This window comes from Ictalurus furcatus, chromosome 10, assembly GCF_023375685.1.
Source record: "Ictalurus furcatus strain D&B chromosome 10, Billie_1.0, whole genome shotgun sequence".
In the NCBI taxonomy this organism is placed as follows: Eukaryota; Metazoa; Chordata; class Actinopteri; order Siluriformes; family Ictaluridae; genus Ictalurus; species Ictalurus furcatus.
In genome coordinates this window covers 18,501,902-18,523,484 of record NC_071264.1, presented here as the reverse complement: position 1 = coordinate 18,523,484, position 21,583 = coordinate 18,501,902, and the positions used below count along the sequence as shown (strand labels likewise).

Below are 21,583 nucleotides of genomic sequence, written 5' to 3'. Positions count from 1 at the left end.
TACACCCTAGGGAGTGCACTACATGTCTAATGAGTAACAATTTGGAATTCATTCTATAATGTTGTTAAAAATTTTATGGCGGGTTTTAATGTTTTATTTTCGTTTTGTCTTTCTTTTTGTCTTTTTTTCTATAAACCTGTAAATTTTTATTGGAGTATATCATTTATGCGGATGTGCTGAAGTTGTTGAAATAATCATTTAAAAAATAATAATAATAAAAAAGGAAAGGCAACATTCCACATTCAATTCCTCTACATTTTATTGCTAGTAATAAAACAATCTAGAATTTATACATAAAAGTAAAATTAACCACAAATGAGGCCTACATTAATACACATTTATCATTCATATACAGCCAACAGTCAAAGCATAAAGACCCACATTTCTGAATGGTGGAAACATGTCAACTTTTTTTAATCAAATTTTTAGCATATGATGGTAGGTAAACCTTTTGTTACAACATTCTGAAGGCGTCATCATGGAGTATTCAGTGCCTAGAATAAAACAGGATGGTTTTTGATAGCTTTGGGGTGTAAAACAGTGTTGTTTCCTGAGGTTTTGATGTTGATCACAATCAGAGTTGTTCGTAGCCTTGAGAACGGCGTTCACGCATGAGCACATACACCAGAACCGAAATGAGGACGATTCCTGCGACTACAGCACCCACCACAATGGGTATGATCCTCTTGGTGTAGTCGGCCAAGCACTCCGTCTCTGCAAAAATAAGAAGAATTGTAATAAATTTACTCCTACAGCATCTATTACACCTATTTGGGCTGAGCAATGCATTATATCACAAGCTCTATATCGAGATCAGTACCCATCACGCATCCCTTGTGCTTACTCAGTCTCCGTTTAGATTTTCCTCCAAACACATTTTGAGAAAAACAGGATGATCCATCTCATTTATGTTCATGACACCCATGACTGTATTTCACATGCACCTTCTCAATCGCTGCTAATGATGCGTTACAGATATGTGTGAAAAATGTCATCCCAGAAAGAGATCTAAACTAGAGGATGTGTCACTGTATAGTCACTTAATTCAACTGTCACTGATGCACTGCATGAATCTGCAGTCTGGGCTAGAAAGAAATCAGCCCCAAGTTTTTCACTTCTTTTTATTATGAATGCTGGTGGTGCTGTTGATCTCGCTTCCATAACAGTAAAAATCCACTTTAAAACATTTGTGAACAGCAAATAATCTGACGTAGATGCCAAAAATTAAACCGATGTCATTTTATCTTTAAAAAAAAACACAGGGACTTAGCCCTGTTATGACATTTATACCAGCCATCCCTGTATATATAAGAGTACTTAATAAAAGATTGATAAATGAATGAGCAATGACATTACACAGCAAAACGGTGAATATGCACAATGTGTAAAAAATGTTAGCACCTTCTCCAAAAGTGCCCTTGGGCAGGTCAAACGCTTGAATCTTCAGAGGGATTAGTTTAATCATCAGATTTTCGGCCAGTTTTAATGTAGTCTGCGATTGGCACTTGAAGCTCTTCACCTTGGTGGTCTCAAAGAGCTTTTCATGGTCCAAAATACCAGGGTAGCTTTTACCTGTGGGAGGAGAGGAAAAGCAGCTGTGGAATGTTGTGACTCAGTGTGTCTTTATATTTTATTCAGTCATTACCCATATAAATAATTTAATAGAAAATGGAGCCCCCCAAAAAAAGCTCTACAAACATCTAGCATTTTAAATAAATGTTGTTGGGGTTTTTTTTTTGCTCTCAGATCAAAATGAGTGGAACATCATCTCTCTAATAGGACCATAAAATACATAAACATAAAAATAGGATATATATATATATATATATATATATATATATATATATATATATATATATATATATATATTGCATTGAACGCTATCTGTTAAAATGTGATAAATAAATAAATAAATAAATAAATAAATAATAAAAAACTTTATGTACCTTTGCATTGTTTACAGGAAGGCTCAGGCTCCAGCAGCGCTCTCAGCGTCTGAACATATGACTTATCACCGTCCTGTAGGTGATGGGAAAAACATGATGTGTGATTAGAAATAAAAATAATAAATTGCATTGGAAGAAGCACACAAGTACCCATTTTAAGTTTTCATTTAATCAGATTTGGAACAGTAAAATAATTTTTACATCACAACACTTAATGCATGTTGCTCTATTTGTGTTTAATATATATTTGTTAAGAGACAGTGGCTTTTGTACAATATTTAAGCAATACACTTGGGGACATGCTTATTATTGATGTAGGACAGTAATAAACAATGAAGTGCTGTGATGCAGCCTGACAAAAAGCAGTTCAGAAGTGTTTTATTCCTCTTATACCACAGCAATTTTTGAATAGTTAAAATGTCTGTGAGACAAGTTCGCTTGTGTTCTCACTTACAGTATGGTACCTGTAGCTATAAACACAAGTTCCCTTATCAGCCCTTTTTTCTCTCTTTTGAAGTTAATACAAAAAAAATGCAGCTTGAAAATTCTCCTGTGTCAGAAAACTTCAAAGCCTCAAAGCGCTGATTTAGCGTCTGCTTCTATAAATGTTAAATAAGCATTTCTTAACAGAAAGATTTTTTTATAACAATTCATTGGGAATATCCTACTTCTGACTGGAAAAATGCCACGCCACTCAGTATCAGCTATCAAACTTTGGTTAAATTCAAGGGAGCTTACACTGTAAATGGTAGATGTAAATGGTAGAATGGTATTCTGGACATTTATGCACGGAGTCTCAGGTGTCAGTGCTTTGTAACAGTCAGTAACTTAGTTTTCAGATGTCTTCAGGACAGAGGAGTTTAGGAGTTTTGACGAGCTGCAAAAGGTTTTTTGTCTTATTAACTATAACCAGATAAAAAGTATAACATTTAATTCTTTAATACAAAGTTAGTATTGTCATGTGGTATACGAGGAATAAAATATAGACCTCTAATATAAACATGATTAAAGAAGTACTGTGGTGGACTGCTCATGATCTGTTGCTTGAACTTCCCCTGGAAATTCACAAATTTACTCATTATATGTTACTTGAAGTTCTGCTTCAAATAATAATCAACAGGACTTAAATTCAGTCACAGCACATACCTTGATGAATGTAAATTCCAGATTCCCTCCATCAAATTCGAGCGAGAGAACAATTTTTTTGTTTGCGCAGAATCCCGTCGCTTTTGTGGAGTTGGGGTCCATGTTGAAATACAATGTCTTCTATAGAATTAAGAAAAAAAAAAGATTAATTTTAATCTAATGCATGTTTCAGTCTATTATCGTATTAATGTACAGGTTAAATGTTACCTGTTACATTTATGACAATCACATGCTGTAATTCTACACACACAAGTAAGCTTTAAACACACATGACACAAAGCCAAAAGTCTTATTCATTTCAATAAAATTCTCCTTTAGGGGAAACTGGCAATTTTGTTCTCATTATATTTTTTTGTTTGGATGTAGCCATATGTTTTACTGGTCAGAGTCACTGTGCTTTAAAGTACTCGTTTGTTTATATTTTGAGAAATAAAGTCAATTAATTTCATTAGAAAATATGGTAGGAGGGTGGAAAAAAATAATAGCTGCACGAATGGGTGGGATTGGTCTAAATTCATTCATGAGCAGGCAAGTCTGGTGAGAATTCCTTCATTAGCAGGTGGGATTGGCCAAAAGCTCTTCATGTGTGGGTGGGATTGTTCAGAATTCAAAATCAAACAGGGCTGGTCAGAATTCCTTCAGGAACAGAAAGGATTGGTCAGAATTTTCTTATGAGCAGGTGGGATTGACAGAATTCCTTCAAAAGCAAACAGGATTGGACTTCCTATAAGAAGCAGGTGATGTTTTTCAGAATTTATGCAGAAGCAGGCAGAATTCCTTCAAGAGCAGGCAGGATTGAGATTAAAAATACCCCAATGCACACCTCTGCCCATTACAATGACCAAATGTCTTTCTTTCTTTGGAGTGTTTGGTTTCCAAAGTGTTTGGTATGTATATATTGTAACCTGCTAACAAAATCTTTCTGTTCAAATGTGAAATAGAAGCTGTATATACAGTAACATGTTTTAGTAGTGTTGTGTTCACTCTCAGAAATAAAGGTACCATAATGTACTTTTGCTTGTCACTCAGGTAGTACCATCAAGCGTGCATCTTTTTTACCTTTAGTATGTATATTGTACATTGTAAGGTACCTTCATGTACCTTAAAGTATTCTGAAATGTACACATGTACACATGTACCCATGAAAGATACAAAAGATGTCCCCTTGATGGTACCAGGCAACAATGAACAGTGCAGCTATTTTTTAAAAAAAGCTGATGTGTGTGGCATGTGTGATGTTTTTCACAGAGTGTCACCAACTGTTTCTTCACCTCAATGTGCAGTTAAAGAGAAGAAGAAAAAACGCTGAGACTTTGCCGGCTCTACCTTGTCCTCTTTTACCACAAACTCCATGCCGAACCTGGCCATCACACACACACGGCCGTCTTTCTTCAGCATGTATGTTTCTATAAGAGGCTTGCTCTCTTTGGGCTGGAGGCTTGGTTTCTTGGACATGTTGTGCTGAGACTTTCTATCCTGGTTCAGAAACACCTCAGAGCTCAAAGAGTCATCAACTTCAGATGACACACTGTTTCCTGTAGACAAGGAACCACAAACTGAAAACACAGATCGAGATGGCTTTCGCTTTTCAGTTCTCTCAGCACAAGAGGGGTTTATACACCAAATAATGTGGAGAAGTTTGTTTTATTGGTGGCAGTAACATAAAGAGTAAAATATGTAACTCAACTAGTTCACAACCAAGTTCATCAGGGTTCATATCTTTTATAGATTTTGTGTTTTGTTATGTTTTTGAATTTATTTGATACATGATGTTTGAATAAGACGTGAGACAAAATAAATGGTCAGAATTCCAGTAGGTCAGAATTTAAACCACTGCACTGTTGAATTCTCACTGCTGATCAGAAGGTGTTTATTGTATGTGGTTTACATTAATGCACTCGTTCTAATATATTATAATTTCTATATTTCAAATGACAACATTGAAGGAGTTGCAGGAATATCTGACAAGTACTGATTACTCTATGCATGTGAATGCATCTTCTGTATCCTTCACATGTCTGGGCTATGAAGTAGGGTGGCTAGACAGAAGGCCATTCTCACAAAAACATCTAAGCCCAACAAAATCACCCCAAACCATGCGGCAAAATGTGTTATTGTCCGATAAAACCCATACCAAAAAGTATGTTTGGCAAAAATAAAGCACATCAAGAAAAAACACCATACCCACAGTAAAGCATGGTAGTGGTAGCATCATGCCTTAGGGCTTGAACTGGGGCTTTGATCAAGGTGGAGGGAATCATAAACAGCTACAAATACCAGCCGAATATTAGTGAAAAAAAACTGTCAGGTGTCTGCTAGTAAGCTGAAGATGAAAAGGAATTTCACATTTCAGGGACCAAAAGCATACATCTAAAGCAGCTAAGCATGGGTTAACCAAAAGATCAGTGTTTTTGAATGGCCTAGCCACAGCCCAGACCTGAATCCAACTACTGTAAAAATCTGTGTTGTGACCTGAATCAGTCTGTGTACAGGAGATGCCTCACAATTGACGGCTCTAGAATGTTTTTGCAAAAAATACAGGGTGAGAAAGCATTGCCAAGTCAAGATGTGCCATGCTGATAGACTCATACCCAAAAAGACTGAGTGGTGTAATAAAATCAAAAAGGTGCTTCAACAAAGTATTAGTTTAGGGGTCTGCACAATTATGCAACTTTCTTATTGTAATTCCCCCAAACCCAAAAAAAAAGTTTCTGATTGTTTTTCACTGTGTTTGTATACCTTGCAATTGCACATTAAAGGTGGGAAAAGATCTGACATGGTTTATCTTCGTCATTTTTTACTTCCCAAAACCCTGCTATTTTAGCAAGAGTGTGTAGACTTTTTATATCCAATTTGTTAAATGCAGTCATGCAATATACCTCAAAAATATTTTTGACATATAATATAATTATAATGATATTTAACAGAAACAATATGAGTTAAAGGAGAAGTGTAATGGCTGTTGTGTTTGTGTTTATCATCCGTTGAAGAGGTATTATCCGTGAACATGTTATGCATGTGTAATTTGGCCCATCAGGCACTAATATTTCTCATAACAATGTATTTTTGATAGAAGCTACACATAAAAATAATTGACTTTAATTACATTGTCAATATACAGTACATAGCCTACACAGACTACATGTCAATATTTTAAAGGCTCAAAAATATTTCATAAATAAGTAAATTAGCAACAACCAACATCTAATCTATATTACTCTAATCTATATTATTGACATGTTGAACATTTAATAGAATATTCCTGTGGTGTGCAGTGATGGAGCCTCACTCCTGGACAAGTGTTCACACTCCTTAAGGATAACCTTCCTTTATATTGAGCTGCTGATGTAGAAAAAACAATCCACACAGACCTGATTCAGCTCATCATTAAATCTCAAAGAGGAGTTTTTTTTCATGAAAGGTAGAATTCAAGCAAATCTAAGAGTTGTACACTATCTGTGATGTCTATTATTCATTTTAGTAGTGTTGCTTCCAAACCTTTTAATGTTTTGTTTCAGGACCACTTTAAAATTGAGAAAAAACCGAGACTCACCCACAAACAGCAGAGCAGCGAGGATGAAAAAGCGCATGGCAATGCGTTGTGCATTAGTCATCTTGAGAAATGAAACTGCTCTGCTTCTGATATTTCTGGGTATTCTGTTTAAAAGTGCTGCTACTCTTATGGGGACATCCTTCATGGGGAGGGCCATCATGTCCACAGCAGTAGGAGGTCTCTTCCTGTACAGATCAGTCTGAGGTGTTTCTGTTTCTGTGCATACAATTGAGTAATCTGATTTGCCATTATTGTGTAAAAGCTGTCTTCCCTCGGATCATGCACTCGCGGCCATGAAAATGTGTTACATCAACTTAACTAGAACTCAAATCTTAATTTATTACTGAATGATCATGTATCATCTGTAGTTCTGATTAACACAGACAGAGTGACAGACAAACAGATAGATAGATAGATAGATAGATGGATAGATAGATAGATAGATAGATAGATGGATGGATAGATAGATAGAAAAATAGATAGATAGAGAAAAACAGAAAAAGTCAGATCGAGAGACCGTCAAACAGACGGACAGAGAGAGAGACAGATGACAATGATTGTTGCTATAACAATAGCATGAACAGGAACTTATATCATGGACACTAAATGGAGCTATAAATACCTAAAACTTATGATGTGTAGTTTTTTAATTAATTGTAATCATTGCTGTGGTAGAAGAGGAATAAAACAGTGTGTTTTATTACTTACCTATATGTGTTTGTTCAGTCATTATCATCTTTTGCTCTGCTCCTCTTATTGCTTGATTCTGTTGTTCTTTTTTGTTGTTTATTGTTATTTGTTGTTTATCACTGTTTGATAAGATATTGTACCTGACCAAAAAAACCCCAAGCCTCTATGAACATGTTCTTGACCTGACTGATTTGAAAAAGTGCTCAAAGTGAAAGCTGCTTATTAAGTTATTATGTTCCCCATTGGCTGTAAGAAAAAGAAAAAAAAAGAACTGAGAATGACAAGAGACGACAGGAAGAATACAGAAAATACCAAACAAAATGTAAACAAAGATAATCACCAAACCTTTTTGTTATTCTGATTTTTAATATTTTGCTTGTTACACACTGCATAACTCAATGCTATCAAATTGTCTAGTCACATGCCCTGTAACTCAGTCTTACTTAACAACTCAGTACATGCTGACTTTGTGTTGTGTGTGACTCAAGGGGGCGATATTACACTCAACCCTGCCAGGGTCACACAGCACATTCAACACTGTCACTGTGCTAATGACAAATGACTAAAAGCTACACACAATACACGCTGCTGTTACATCACCTCATCTTCAGATAATCTAACATTCATTTCCCCAATATTCCCCAACATTCAGACAGATGGACAGAGAGATAGAAATACCCAGGGACAAGACATACAATCTCTAACTAAAGAGTTTTCATCATTACCATGCATTCAGGGTTTGATTTCATTTTCACAGTGTAGAATCTCTCATCTTACTTCAGTCACTGCATTTGGTCTGACCTGATTACTCCCATATCCTGACAGACAGACAGGCAGTTTGTCTGCCTGTTTGTCTGTCTGTCTGTATCTATCAGACAGACAGATACTGTATATAGACAGACAAGCAGACAGACAAACAGAGACAGACAGAAAGACAGATAGATCAGACAGACACACAGATAAATAGTTACAAAATCATTTTCTCTTTGTGATAATCAGACCCTAATACTGTCTCTAACACATTCTCGTGCAATGAAGCCTGATTTCTGTTTAATGCTAATATTTACTCCGGATGTGCAAAAGTTTTTTTTTCTTTATAAAAGACCATCTGAGAAGCAGCGCAGCAGAGGTGATAGAGCTCAGGGGAAATCTGTGGTCAAAGGTAGAGGAGGTCAAAGTGTATTGTCCTTAATTACACACTGCTGGAGTTTGTCTATGCGATTAGCTCAGTTGTGCATTCTGAAAACACTGTTTACTCTTCCAAAGTCTTCAGGAAGACAGAGCTGAACCATTGCTGCTGTTATGTCTCACAACCAACTTTTCACACCCACCGAGCAGCAAAATGAGCTGTTAAAAAAAGATGGGTGAAAAAAAGAAGTTTGTTAAGAAGTAAATTCCAGTTCACAGCAACGTACTGTATATGTGATCATCTTTTACAAAAGAAAACATAAAATTGAAACATTTTGGAACAATTGGACATTGGGAGAAGGAATAGTACACTACACACATACAGTCCCCTCTGAAACTATTGGAACGGCAAGACCAATTCATTTGTTTTTGCTGTAGGCTGAAGACATTTGGGTTTGAGATCAAAAAATGAATATGAGAAGACATTATCCAGGATTAAGTAATCCATCTTATTTTTGTGTCGGTTTTGCAAAGCAACATTGGATTGGATCACTCTGGTCCAGATACAAACCTTTCAATATGACCAAATCTGGATTACTAGTGCTCTAAATCAGACTACATATCACAATGTAGGCTACTAGTTATGTAAAGGACAACAGGTAGATTTAGCCAGCATGGGGTCCCATTAAGTGTTTTTATTTGAAGAGACAGAAAACAACACAAATAATAATAGAAACATCCCCTTCCCACAAACAAACAAATCTGTATTATTCACAAATACACTGGGGATATTTTGAACACGTGTTTTAAACCATAAGCAGTCTAAATATCCAATAGTTAACAAAATAAGAACATTCAGAGTTTTTCATGTGTGGAGAGCAATAAGTGACGCAATTGTCATTCAATAATCATTCTTTGGAACTGATTCTTTTGAATTAGTTGAACCGGTTCACAAGTCTGAATCAAACTGTGGCGTCTACTCAATGTTAGTCTTATTGGTTTAAGGTTTCTAGTTTAATTGTAACAATCTGAGGGAGGAAAATGCTCAGTTCTGTGCACTGAGCCCTGGATAGTAAACTTCAAATGAGCCAAATTGAGCTTATTGACACACTCAGTGAACAAGGCATCATCCTTGTAGGCTTTATTTGACTAAAGGAACCAAACAAAAAAAAATGCAGTAACTGATGAGCAAATGAGCTGAGTAAAAAGATCCATTGTGATGTTTGTTGATGAAGTCTCTGAGTTGTATTGAGTCTGATCAGTTCAGCGAATTGATTTGTGTCAAGAACTGATCCCTTTGCACACCATATGAACTTTAACAAGATTTCTGTGATGCAATTTGGAGGTTCATTCATATTCTCCCAGGGGAAAATAAATCAACCGAACCTTAAATCCTGAGGCGGTGAGCCTTTCAGGACAGAGTAGTAATCCTATAAATGAGTCTACAGTAGGAAAGAAAAGTATTGACACCCTATCCATACTGTTCCAACATTCAGCAACAATGATTACAGATAACACTGGATCCTAAACTACAGTACATTAGGAACTGGACGTGGTTTACAAATTTTTCTTTACTACAGGAGACATTCACAAAAATACAGACATTTCACAATGGAAAATATATCTTAGTTTGCAGTTACAGACGTTGATTCTTTCTAGAAATTTTGTCCATATTACTATCATTGGTTCTTTGATGTTTGAGCTTTGTTGAAAAAAATACTGCAGTGTGTTTAAGACTTGCAGAATGTTGACATTCTCTCAATGCTGAACTCTGAACTATGACTAAAAGTTTAGCCCATAAACATCGGGGGTGGGGGGTCGGGGGGTCATATGAAGTGGACACACAATGTGCATGAGTCATGATTTAAATTTAAATCTGCACTGTACAGAAAGAAATGGTAAAACAGGGAGAGACATAACTACAGTTGGAGTAATGCTATACACATCACACTGACACAGTGTCATCACAATTAAGGCCGTGGCTTTGTGTTTTGCATGGACTTTTTGACAATAACATTAGGCTAATTTTTATTATCCAGATCAGCATATGCATCAACTAATGAGATCACCTATCAGTTATCAATCAATAACCACTCGGCACCTCAGCAGGAAATATTACTCCATAAATGAAAAGTGTCGATTTGTCTGTATTGTCAGTTTTCACCACCATAAAATAGATTCTGTGGAGGAAAATGGACATGTAGACAGTAAAAAAAGAATAGCAAGCAATGTTCCAGGATACAGGACTATCTGTTTTCTCTTTTTTAACTGTTTGTTTTCATTTGAATGATTAAGAGAATAGTCCATGTTGACGAGAGGTGGTAGGAAAACAAAAATTTAATAAATCAACAAATCAATCCTCAACGGTTCTGAGTAAAACCCTTTAGGAAGCCAAGAATGTTCACTATCTCAAAAAACTCCTGAGGAACCATTTTTTGTGTAGTGGGATAGGAATAAAACTCTAGGAGGCATGCTGCTATAGGAAAATAATCAACAACAGGGTGGTGTGATGAAGTGGATTTACTGTTACCACCCCTAAGTTCATTATTTTCCTATAACATCATATTCTATTCCTGTTCTATTCCACTTATACCACCGCAATTTACTAACGATTACATTTTTTAAATTTAATAATGAACACACAACACTCTTAATAACGCAAAGTCTAAAACTCCTCTATCAGGAAAATGCCAGAAAACTTTACAACTTTACCTCTGACTGTTAAAAAGCACTGACACTGGAGACTCCTTCCAAAAATAAATGCCTCCCTACAGAAAGATTCACCATATCAACAATTAAGCACTTTTTTAATGCGTTTATGACGAGGATTAGCCATACATGTCCCTGTGAATGAGCTGTTACCATAGAAACGAAAATGTATTAGAACGTGTGCATTAATATAAACCTGTGATTTTCAGCTGCACTACTGTCATGAGCTGCTGTTATAGGAAAACTATTCAACAACTTCTGTCCAATCAGATTCACAATATCAAGAATGCTGTAGTATAAATCATATTAAAGGGGCATTTTTGTAATGTTTATTAGCCTGTAAGGTGAAATGGAATTTCAATAAAAAAAAGATTAACAAGCATACAGCTTACAGCTTTCATTTTAATACAATATGGGGAAATTGGGCGTAAGACTAATTTCAGGGCCAGAAAAATGTTAGCAATATCTTTAAATGATCAATGAGGCCAAACCCATTGTATGGCACTATTGCAAATCACAGTGTACCTACTGTAATGTGTCTTTGGAATGATAGGATTATTATGGGTCTTTTAAACATTACAATCTGCACCTTTAAATGCTTTAGTCGAGTTGCGCACTTTGATGTGTGTGTGTGTGTGTGTGTGTGTGTGTGTGTGTGAGAGAGAGAGAGAGAGAGAGAGAGAGAGAGAGAGCACTCTGAACCCAAATGGAAGTATTGATTTCAGAGAGCTGTGTGGGCAGAGGGAAAGGCTCGCAAGTGAGTAAACATTTGCACTACATGCACAGCAAATGAGTGTGTAACATCAGATCATCAGTGCAGTGACCGTGTGGGGGATATTTAGGTAACTGAGTCTCTTTAGCTACAGGGAAGGCAGGAAAAGGCATGAGCAAGACCTCGGAATAATGCAAGGACACAGAATTTGGGTGATTTTGGCCTTAACATGGCTTTTCTGCTCCAGCTCACATGCGAGTGAGGAGACCAGGCTTCAGTGTGATGATCCAAATGTGCAAGATGCCGTGGCTTCGGTTCTTGTAGCGCACAATAAAGAGTTAACTGAGGGAAACCAGCTGGCTCTGTATCAGATCCTTGAGGCTGCAAAGGTACGCTTTTAAGTAATAATGTCTTAGTTTCTTGTGTGTTTAGTGGATTTTCCTCACTCCAAGCAATATTTCATCATGGTTTCTTTTAAATAGACCCAGAATGAATCAGGGGAAGTTCTCTCAGTACATTTTACAGCAAGGGAATCTGACTGTGCAGCAGGAGAAGAAAAATCCTGGCAGGAATGTGACTATCTGCAAGATTCCTCAAAGGTACAAACAGTAACTTTTATTTTAGTTAGAAAATGACTTCTAATATGGCGTCATCTGATTATTTTTACTCTCATCCCCTCATTTCTAGCTGCTCAGACATTGTCGTGCAAAACTCCTGCTGAAAGAAACAAATGAGATCTTTGCACAACACTGTTCAGGTGAGTCAATAGATTAACCCTCATCGCTTTATCTTTAGACAGTGATGCCACTAGGGGGCACTGCAGAAAATCCCTGGAATTATTTAGCTTTCCCACACTGTTCTCAGTAATTTAAGTCAGATTTCTATATTCATGTGCAAAATTCTGCTGAAAATGTTATTAATTTAAAACATGTTTTAGTGATATCATGTCTCTGGAAATTAAATTATCTATAATATCACATCTTCATAGAGAGATATATTTGTCAGTCAAATGAGATTAACAAATTGAAACAAGTTTAGGTTATTTTGATCGGTTGAATTCAGCAACCAGTGAAGTCAAGAATAGGCAGCACTTAATGTACCTTAAGTTAAAGTTAAAAATATAAAGTCTGATTTGGTACTGTTCTTAGTGCTGATGTGAATTCTGTCTCTTTTCAGTGAATCTTTTAATCATTTGGCTCAGAGCTGATTCATCATTCACGCTAATGAACAGTCCAGATGTTGAAAAGAGCTTTACTTTTTTAGAATTGAAATTACACTGTTGCAAGAGTAAAAAAAAAAAAAAAAAAAACACGGAAAACCTACATAAATCAGCTCTCAAGATTCATCTTAATGAAGTGAACCAAAGAGCCGACTCACATATATGAGTCATTTTTTATTTATTAAATTGCACTGTTAAAAAAGGGTTGTTTTTTTAAAAAAAGAATAAATTGCTAATATAAATAAGGCTTATCGTAAAAGAGTTGGCGGATAGTTGGATCTCTTGCATGGTTCACTACATGGACAGTTACTTCCTGTCCTCACTTACATTATAGCAGCTATAAACACTCATTCCATCACCTGACTCTCTTTTTTCTTTCTTTCTTGAAGTTAATTTAAAAAAATGTAGCTGAAAAACTAATTCCTCTGTCCTGAAGACGTTGGAAAACTTAAAGTTACAGCTTTACCTCTGCCTGCTACAAAGAGCTGACACTGGAGACTCCTTCCATAAATGTTAAATAAAGTTTCTTTATAGAAAATCATATCAACAATTATATATGTTTCAAAATGTAGCATGTCAACAGTACACACCCTTGTTACTATAGAAACAATAACTATTAGAAAAGCACATTTTAAAAAATTAAAAATGGGGTGGTGTTATTATGCAGCGTTACTTTTATTACCCCAAAGTAATTTGTGATTTGCTGCTGCACTACTGTCAAAGCTGCTGTTATAGACATTTAATCATCTTCTAACCAATCAAAATCCCAAATTCAGTAGTAATGTGGCATAAAGATTTATACAGAAGGTGTTTTGTTGTGTTTTCTCCTCAGTGGAGCCCCCTCTCGTTGCAGAGCCGCGTCCCCCCTGTCTGGGCTGCCCTGAGAGTATCAATGTGTACAGTGAGGACATTAAGGAGCCTCTGAGTTACTCCATCTCCAAAGCCAATGTACAGAATGAGCACACACACCATTTCCTCTTCAACTATATTGCCTGGGCCACGAGACAGGCAAGTCTCTTTGAGCATGCACCGCAGATAGTCGGTGTACTTGAATACACTATGTTTGTATTTATCCGAATATAGGCCTACACTGTTTAGGAGTAGTATTGTTGTTGTTGTTGTTGTTGTTGTTGTTGTTGTAATAGTAATAAGGAAATAGTAAAATTAAATAATGGTAATCTGAAGAAGAAGAAGAAGAAGAAGAAGAAGAAGAAGAAGAAGGAGGAGGAGGAGGAGAAATTATTATAACTAAATTGAATTTACTATGAATAATTTAAAAATAAAACTAATGATAGGCTATATTATTACTATTAAAAACAAATAGCAGCCTATAGTAACTATATAATAGTAATATAAACTCTATTAATAATTAATTAAAGTATAATAATAATAATTATTATTATTATTATTATTAGTAGTAGTAGTAGTAGTAGTAGTAGTAGTAGTAGTAGTAATAGTATTATTAATGGTGATTAATATTAAATTAGAGTTTTATATATATCATTTATAAATAAAATTATTGAAAAGTGTTAATGTTATGAACATAATTAATATTGGTTTTTTTATTTAATATAAATTGCTGTTTAAAACAAAAACAAACCAAAAACAGACAGCTTTTCATTTAAAAACTTATTTTTTTCTAAGGTCAATAACACAAATCAGTGGAAATTCTTTACAATGATGGAACTGCAAACGTGTGTGTGTGCGTGCGTTTGTGTGTGCGCGTGCGTGCGTTTGTGTGTGCGTGCGTGCGTGCATGTGCGTGCGTGCATGCGTGTGTGTGTGTGTGTGTGTGTGTTTCCATGCATAGGTGATAGCTGGATTCAGATATCGGCTCCGGTTTGACCTGCAGAAAAGTAACTGCACTAAAGAAAACTTTAAGGACATTACTGAGGAGTGTCACCCAGATCATACAGAGCCGGTGAGAGTCAGAACAAGAACCTTCTCTGTGCCAGCAGTATCTGTTAAAAAAAAAAAAAAAAAAACACTTCGCATCCAGTCTCAAGTCTAAATTCAGTGCTTTGCATTTCAATTATGAATCACATTTTCCAAACTTTACTAAAACATTTATAAATTATGAGCTTCACTGTCAAAGCGTAGAATCAACAACATTAGGATTTTGCCTCAACAGTGTAACTTGTGAAGGGGTGTAAGAGAGAGAGAGAGAGAGAGAGACGTTTCAACCGATGACTGTATACTGTACATGGGTGGATGCCATAATAAGGGTTTAAAAATGAATCCAAAATTCCGAGGCCCTCTAGTGGCTAGCAATTTTAACCCCACCCATTCTTAAGTAAATGAAAAAAACAAACCAAATTTACTGTTTAAGTTACATTTCCACAAATCATTTTTGGGAATAATGTACTGTAATCTTTACAAGTTCAGTTGACCTTGATACCTCCCCCGTTATTCCTTCTTAGGATAAATGTGTTTTATGGGAATGATTTGATGATAAATAAAGAGCGTGGTTGATGAGGTGATTGACAGTTTGGGGTTGGACTAGAAATGACAGTTGAGTCACGCGAACACACTTGTCAACATGGACCTGAAGCTGTAAATGAGATTACAGCCCAGCAAATCTAACATCTTTAAAACTTACATAGTTTTGACAGTTGTATAGCTGTATAGTACAGCCATGTTCTGTTCTTCGGTTAAATGTTGTAACAGGCCCTCAGTAGGGAGTTCTTTGCAGTTTTTCCGTTATGTTAAGCTCATTGTACTGATATAACAAGCAAACTAATATACGTGAACGAAGTGATGGCATAGACCAAGGCAGCTAACTCTAAATAAATTTTATAAGAACTTAGTATGACCTTAGCAAACACTCGAAGTAGTTTGTTAAGGTTAGCCAGTCACTCCTTTTTAAACAATCTCCACTGACAACAAGCAGAGCATAAAAGAGTGCATTTCTTTCTTGAGATGAGTAACCTACTGCAGGTGTCAGAGCTAGATGCCTTATACAGTATTAGCTACTTATGCTTATATTTCTTTGATTACGGTACATCAGCCAGTGTCAGCTAAAATTAATATACTCATGCAAATTATATGACTACAGTTTAGCATTTTACATATTAATTAATAACGCTGTACTTACCACTTTGAGATAGTGTTCGATGTACCATCTTAAGCTACACTTCATGTAATATCTGACAGCATGTATGCTCCCAGCATGAATAAGTAGAGGTGGTTATCACCAGTATGAGAGTCATGATAGTGACCAAAATTCAACCAAAATTAGGCAAATTAGAATAAAATTCGACCAAATGGTGCCCACTCATATATACAGTCATTGGTTTCCAACTATAAACTGTCATGGAAATTCAAAGTAAAAACACATTGAAAGTGTGAGAACGCACACGCAATATTTATATTACAAATCCCAAAACTTATTATGGATTTGCTGATTACCCTCCACCAAAAACTGGTGTGATGTGAAGTGAACACACTTAAACACAATAACACTCAGAAAACTTATATAAACCTTCTTATATAAGCATTTTATTTTTCAATTATTCCAGTCATTTTCAGTGAATAATAATAATAATAATAATAATAATAATAATAATAATAATAATAATAATGCACTTTTCATACTGTACATTAAAATGCAACTCAAACTGCTTACCAAAAAAGGCACATACAAAACAGCACAAGGGAAGAAGCAGAAAATAGAAAAATTAACAATGGAATAGAAGTTCTAACAATTAATTATAAATAACAATTCTAAATTTGAAATAAAATTAACATAAATGTCGAATGATACAACAAATAGCAAACTAGAGAAAAGCCAAAGGTAAAAGACAATCTGACATAAGAGAAGGTACCCATTTACCCTGAATGTCTAAATCATCACATACTCACATCAGAGACAATGTTTCACTCAATAGCACCATTTGTACATGACCAGTTTATAATAAAATAGCAAAATACCATGGATTTACTCTATGCTTGCTAGTAACTTGGATTTTTTAAAAATAAAACATTTATCATTTTATTGATATTTTCAGTAAAACTGTTTTAATATTTAGGCATTCATCAACTGCAACTCGACTGTGGATGTGGCCCCATGGAGACATGAGCTCCCTGACACTAGCGTGAACTGTGAACCTGGACGTTTACAAATGGTGAGATTATAAGAGCTGCTTTTGTAGTCTAATTATTAGTGTCAGTGTTTTGTTTTAATTGTTAGTTGTTGTTTTTTACGCAAACTGCTTACACATTATTATTTTGTACTGATGTACATTCCTCAATAGCCAAGCCACCTTGCAGTTCACTTTCATTATAAATTTAATACACTTCACAGAGAGAGAGAGAGAGAGAGAGAGAGAGAGAGAGAGAGAGAAAGAGAGAGAGAGCACACATCCTGAGCACACATATCATGATTAACTCTCAGGCCAAATTTTTTGGGGAAAAAATAAGAAAAATAAAATGAATTTGGAAATCACTGACAAGCAAAAACATTAAAGGATGACCTTTACAGTATCTCAATCTACACTTTTTTTTTTTTTTTTTTAGATATTTGTACAAGCAATCATTTGATCATCTTTGAAACAGTGCCTATTAATAAAGTTGATATACTTGAACAAAACCACAAAGAAAATTAGTTTTTCAATCATTTATTCAACAGAAATAACAATAGAGGCAATATTACTCTGTGGAAAAAGTAAGTACACCCTTGGCCTCAGAAGCTAGTATTGCCCCCTTTAGCAGTAATAACTTCTTATAGGTGTTTTGCTTAATTGTCCACCAGGCTTGCTGGAATTTTTGACCACTCTTCCATGCAATATTCTTTCAGTTGCAAGATGTTTGAGGGTTTTCTTGCATGTACTGTCCATTTCAAATCCCCCCGCAATATTTCAATGGGATTCAAATCCGGGCTTTGACTAGGCCATTCCATAACCCTCCATTTTAATCAGGGAGCCAATTTAATCAGTTACCAATTAAAAATACCTTAAAATATAGTGCTTGACCACAAGCTTAAATGGGACATGTGGACCGATTATCTAAGTAAGAAGACACAACAGAGAATGTATTTGGTAAAGAAATTACTCTCCATTAATGTCCACAATAGAATGCTTTTGATGTTTTATGGAGCTTTTATTGAAAGTGTTATGATATTCTGTATTATTTGTTGGTATGGTAATGCTACCACGTTACAGAAGAAATCAGTACGGAAAGTGGTAACAGTGGCAAGTAAATTGTTAGGGATTGTGTTACCCAGTATAGAAAGTATTTATAAAGAGAGTGTGTTAAATAAGACAAATAATATTTAGAGTGACAAGAGGCATCCTTTGGCCTCTGCTTTTAAATTGTTGCCATCTGGCCGATGGTATTGTGTTCCCGGTTGTATGAAAAACAGGTCCAAATGATCTTTCGTCCCTCAAGCAATCAAATTTTAAAATTCTTCTTTTAATAGTTGTTAATGAATTCGTCATTATTTCTCATTATGTTATTTTATTTTATTTTTTATTTTTTATATTTTGTATGTTGTTTATATATGCCAATCGTGATTTCTTATGTCTGTGTGATTATGATGCAAACCCATTTTCCCTACAGGGAATAAACAAACTAACTAACTAACTAACTTAATGTTAAATCGTCTTTATATGATGGCCTCATTTCCTGTTTCTCAAAATATTGATTTCAGGGCTTTGTAATACGCAGACGTCCTCCTGGCTGGAGTCCACTGAGGAACATTCATGACTTTGTGGCCAAACCTATAAAAGAGGAATCATCTGAAGAATCTCATGAGGGAAAAACACTGTGTGTCACTCCTACAATAAGTCAAAACCCAATTACAGATCCTAAGCCCTCACACCCAACAGCTGTGGTGCTCACACCTAATGCCACTTCCTTTATCTGTCCTAGCAAACCATGGAAAGTTTTTGATGTCAAAACTGCTCTTCCTCCTCGTCCTCCTCCTCCTCCTCCTCGTCCTGACCATGTGCAGGCGGGCCTCGCTGATAAAGATCTGATCGATATTGTTAATGAGTAATCAAGTCAAATCACATAAAATTTTATTTGTCACATACATAACCATACATAGTATGACACACAGTGACGTCCACAGGATCTACATTCAAATCCCTCTTTTATCGAATTTTGAATCTAGAGTCTTGTTGACATTTCTATACAAAATATTGCTGTAATGTAGAGTGAATTGTTATACTAAATAAAGAGGAAAACACACAACTTTACTGGACTTGTTTATATATTAAATTATAAAAACAACAGACTTTAGGACGGTTAGGACACTTTTTGAGTTGTTTTTGCTTCAGAGTTGTTAAAAAATCTCGGGGGGTGGGGGGTCAGATGATTCTGTGAGTCATCTTGACAGTCCTGTAATAACTCATAGTCAGAGCTGTTAGGTTTGAGGTTTTTAGACTTATACATCATAAGCATAAGCTGCCTCTTTTTTGTGAGTCAGTGATTTAGCTCAGCTCACCAATAAGAGTTGACTCTTTCTGCTCTGCAACGACTGATTGCCATTTTTTCTAAACCAGACAAAATTTTTTGATATTTTGGCCAGTGTGTAGCCAAAGAGGAGCAACTACACCTGAAATTATTTTATGAAAACTTAAATAACCTTACTGTGCATTGTGGTTTTGAAAAAAAAAAATGCTAACAATAAATGTGCATTAACAAATACAGTAAGCATCCCTACATTAAAGTTACTGATCTGCTGTGTCCATGCTTCATGAAGATTTATATATACATTTTTTTCAATGGCACATACAAGTGAGTCAGCTCATAATGTTCACCTAAAAGATCCAGTTCAAAGAGCCAAATCGTTTGCAAATGACACATTCACTTCAGTATTCTGTACTCTTCAGTATTCTTTACAATTTAGTATTCTGTACACTTCAATATTCTATACATTTTACTGTTCTGTACAATTTAGCATTCTTTACACTTCAGTATTCAAGACACATTGGTATTCTGTACACTTTAGTATTTCAGACACTTCAGTATGCTGAATACTTCAGCATTCTGTACACATCAGCATTCTATACACTCCAGTATGCCAGACACTTGACTATTCCTATTCTGTACACTTTAGTATTCTGTACACACCAGTATTCAACATACAGTACATCGGTAATGTGTACACTTCAGTATTCCAAATACTTTATTATTCTGTACACTTCAGTATTCCAAATACCTCAGTATTGCATACACTTCAGTATTCAGTACACTTGAGTTTTTCACTGCTTATTTCACCTGCTCCATAAGATTGAGGTGTTGGTGATTTTGCAGGCCAGTCAGTGTTCCATCAATCTCATTAGGAAATCAGTGGTATAGAAACAAATAAATTAGAAATGGAAAGTAGGTAACAGTCTATAGATTTTTCTGTAGAGTGATACTGATAAGTGTGAAGAACACACTTGTGTTCTTTATCAGCCATTACAGATGTGTGTGGGTCATTGTTGTTGTTTTTTTTAATGAAGGTCTGCATGCAAAAACAATAAATCAGTTTACCTTTCTGATATTCTTTGAGATGCTGAAGTGAGATATCCAGGTTTTGTTCTTCGGCTTTCGCAAAACTTCAGCATCATTCCCAGGACTCAAAGCGGACGTGTTTGTAGAGTTCACATCAACGTGCTTGAAAAGCTCCTTGGTCAGAGCAGTGGGCAAAACATTTTCAGTTCAGTCTTTTGAATCATACAGGGTTATGTGGAATGACCACAATGCACCAAAATCTCCACAAACTCAGAAAAAGTTCCTCTTTCTTTCTCTCACTCTGATCCTCATGCCACACACTGATAACTCTCATTATGAGGTGAGACCTCCAGAGGAACAACATGTGGAGGAATGCTAGCCAGCAGTCTCAGAGTCAATAAAGTGGTTAGGCGGGCACTATCCTTGACTGAATCTAACGGCAGCTGAGAAAGTACACCAGTCGTCCCTCTCACTCACATTGCTGAGACTGTCTGAGTCTCATGGATAGTACAGACATGATGATAAATCTTCATCTAATTAATGACTACTAAAAATATATGCCATACACTAAACAAGATCGTGTTAAATCTTTGCAAGTCTATTATGCTCACATCTAGTATGTGACGCTTTATTTTTTACCCTCCAGCACGTGCTGTGAATGGTGTACTGCGTAAACCTTTACAATAGGGGGCGCTATTTTTATATATATATATATATATATATATATATATATATATATATATATATATATATATATATATATATAACGTGTACCACCAACACACAACCCACATTACTATCAACCAAATGGACACTTTAAGCACAAAGTATAGTTTGAAGAATAGGAAAACACACTGAAATTGTTAAAGAGTTATGTGGCTAAATCGCAAATGTTGTTCTATTGAGGCTATAGTGCAAGTAGGTTGTACAATGCTATTTTATTTAGTCTATATAGTAAGTATATTAAGTCATCAGAAAGCATTTTGGGATTAGGCCTGTGTTGAAAATACAAAAAAAAAACCATTCTACATGAAAAGTTT

At 35.6% G+C, this 21,583-nt stretch overlaps 2 protein-coding genes across 3 annotated transcripts; one reads left to right on the top strand and one right to left on the bottom strand.

The window, feature by feature from the left end:
* Nucleotides 1–234: 234 nt before the first annotated feature.
* LOC128614247 (lysosome-associated membrane glycoprotein 3) lies at nt 235–7,440 on the bottom strand. Of its 2 annotated transcripts, none has more exons than XM_053635632.1 (7): nt 7,354–7,440; nt 6,646–6,830; nt 4,419–4,627; nt 3,093–3,212; nt 1,947–2,019; nt 1,402–1,572; nt 235–714 (listed from the first exon to the last, which is right to left on the bottom strand). In XM_053635632.1, the coding sequence occupies exons 2-7, from the start codon at nt 6,803–6,805 to the stop codon at nt 575–577; spliced, it is 873 nt and encodes a 290-aa protein (XP_053491607.1). In that variant the 5' UTR covers nt 6,806–6,830; nt 7,354–7,440; the 3' UTR covers nt 235–574. The 2 variants fall into 2 exon arrangements, with proteins under 2 accessions (XP_053491607.1, XP_053491606.1); XM_053635631.1 differs by having other exon boundaries at nt 6,646–6,861; nt 7,354–7,390.
* Nucleotides 7,441–11,903: 4,463 nt separating this feature from the next.
* On the top strand, nt 11,904–19,300 carry kng1 (kininogen 1). The gene is made up of 7 exons (XM_053635484.1): nt 11,904–12,273; nt 12,367–12,483; nt 12,572–12,641; nt 13,936–14,111; nt 14,914–15,024; nt 17,132–17,227; nt 18,751–19,300. The coding sequence occupies exons 1-7, from the start codon at nt 12,076–12,078 to the stop codon at nt 19,096–19,098; spliced, it is 1,116 nt and encodes a 371-aa protein (XP_053491459.1). The 5' UTR covers nt 11,904–12,075; the 3' UTR covers nt 19,099–19,300.
* Nucleotides 19,301–21,583: the final 2,283 nt, after the last annotated feature.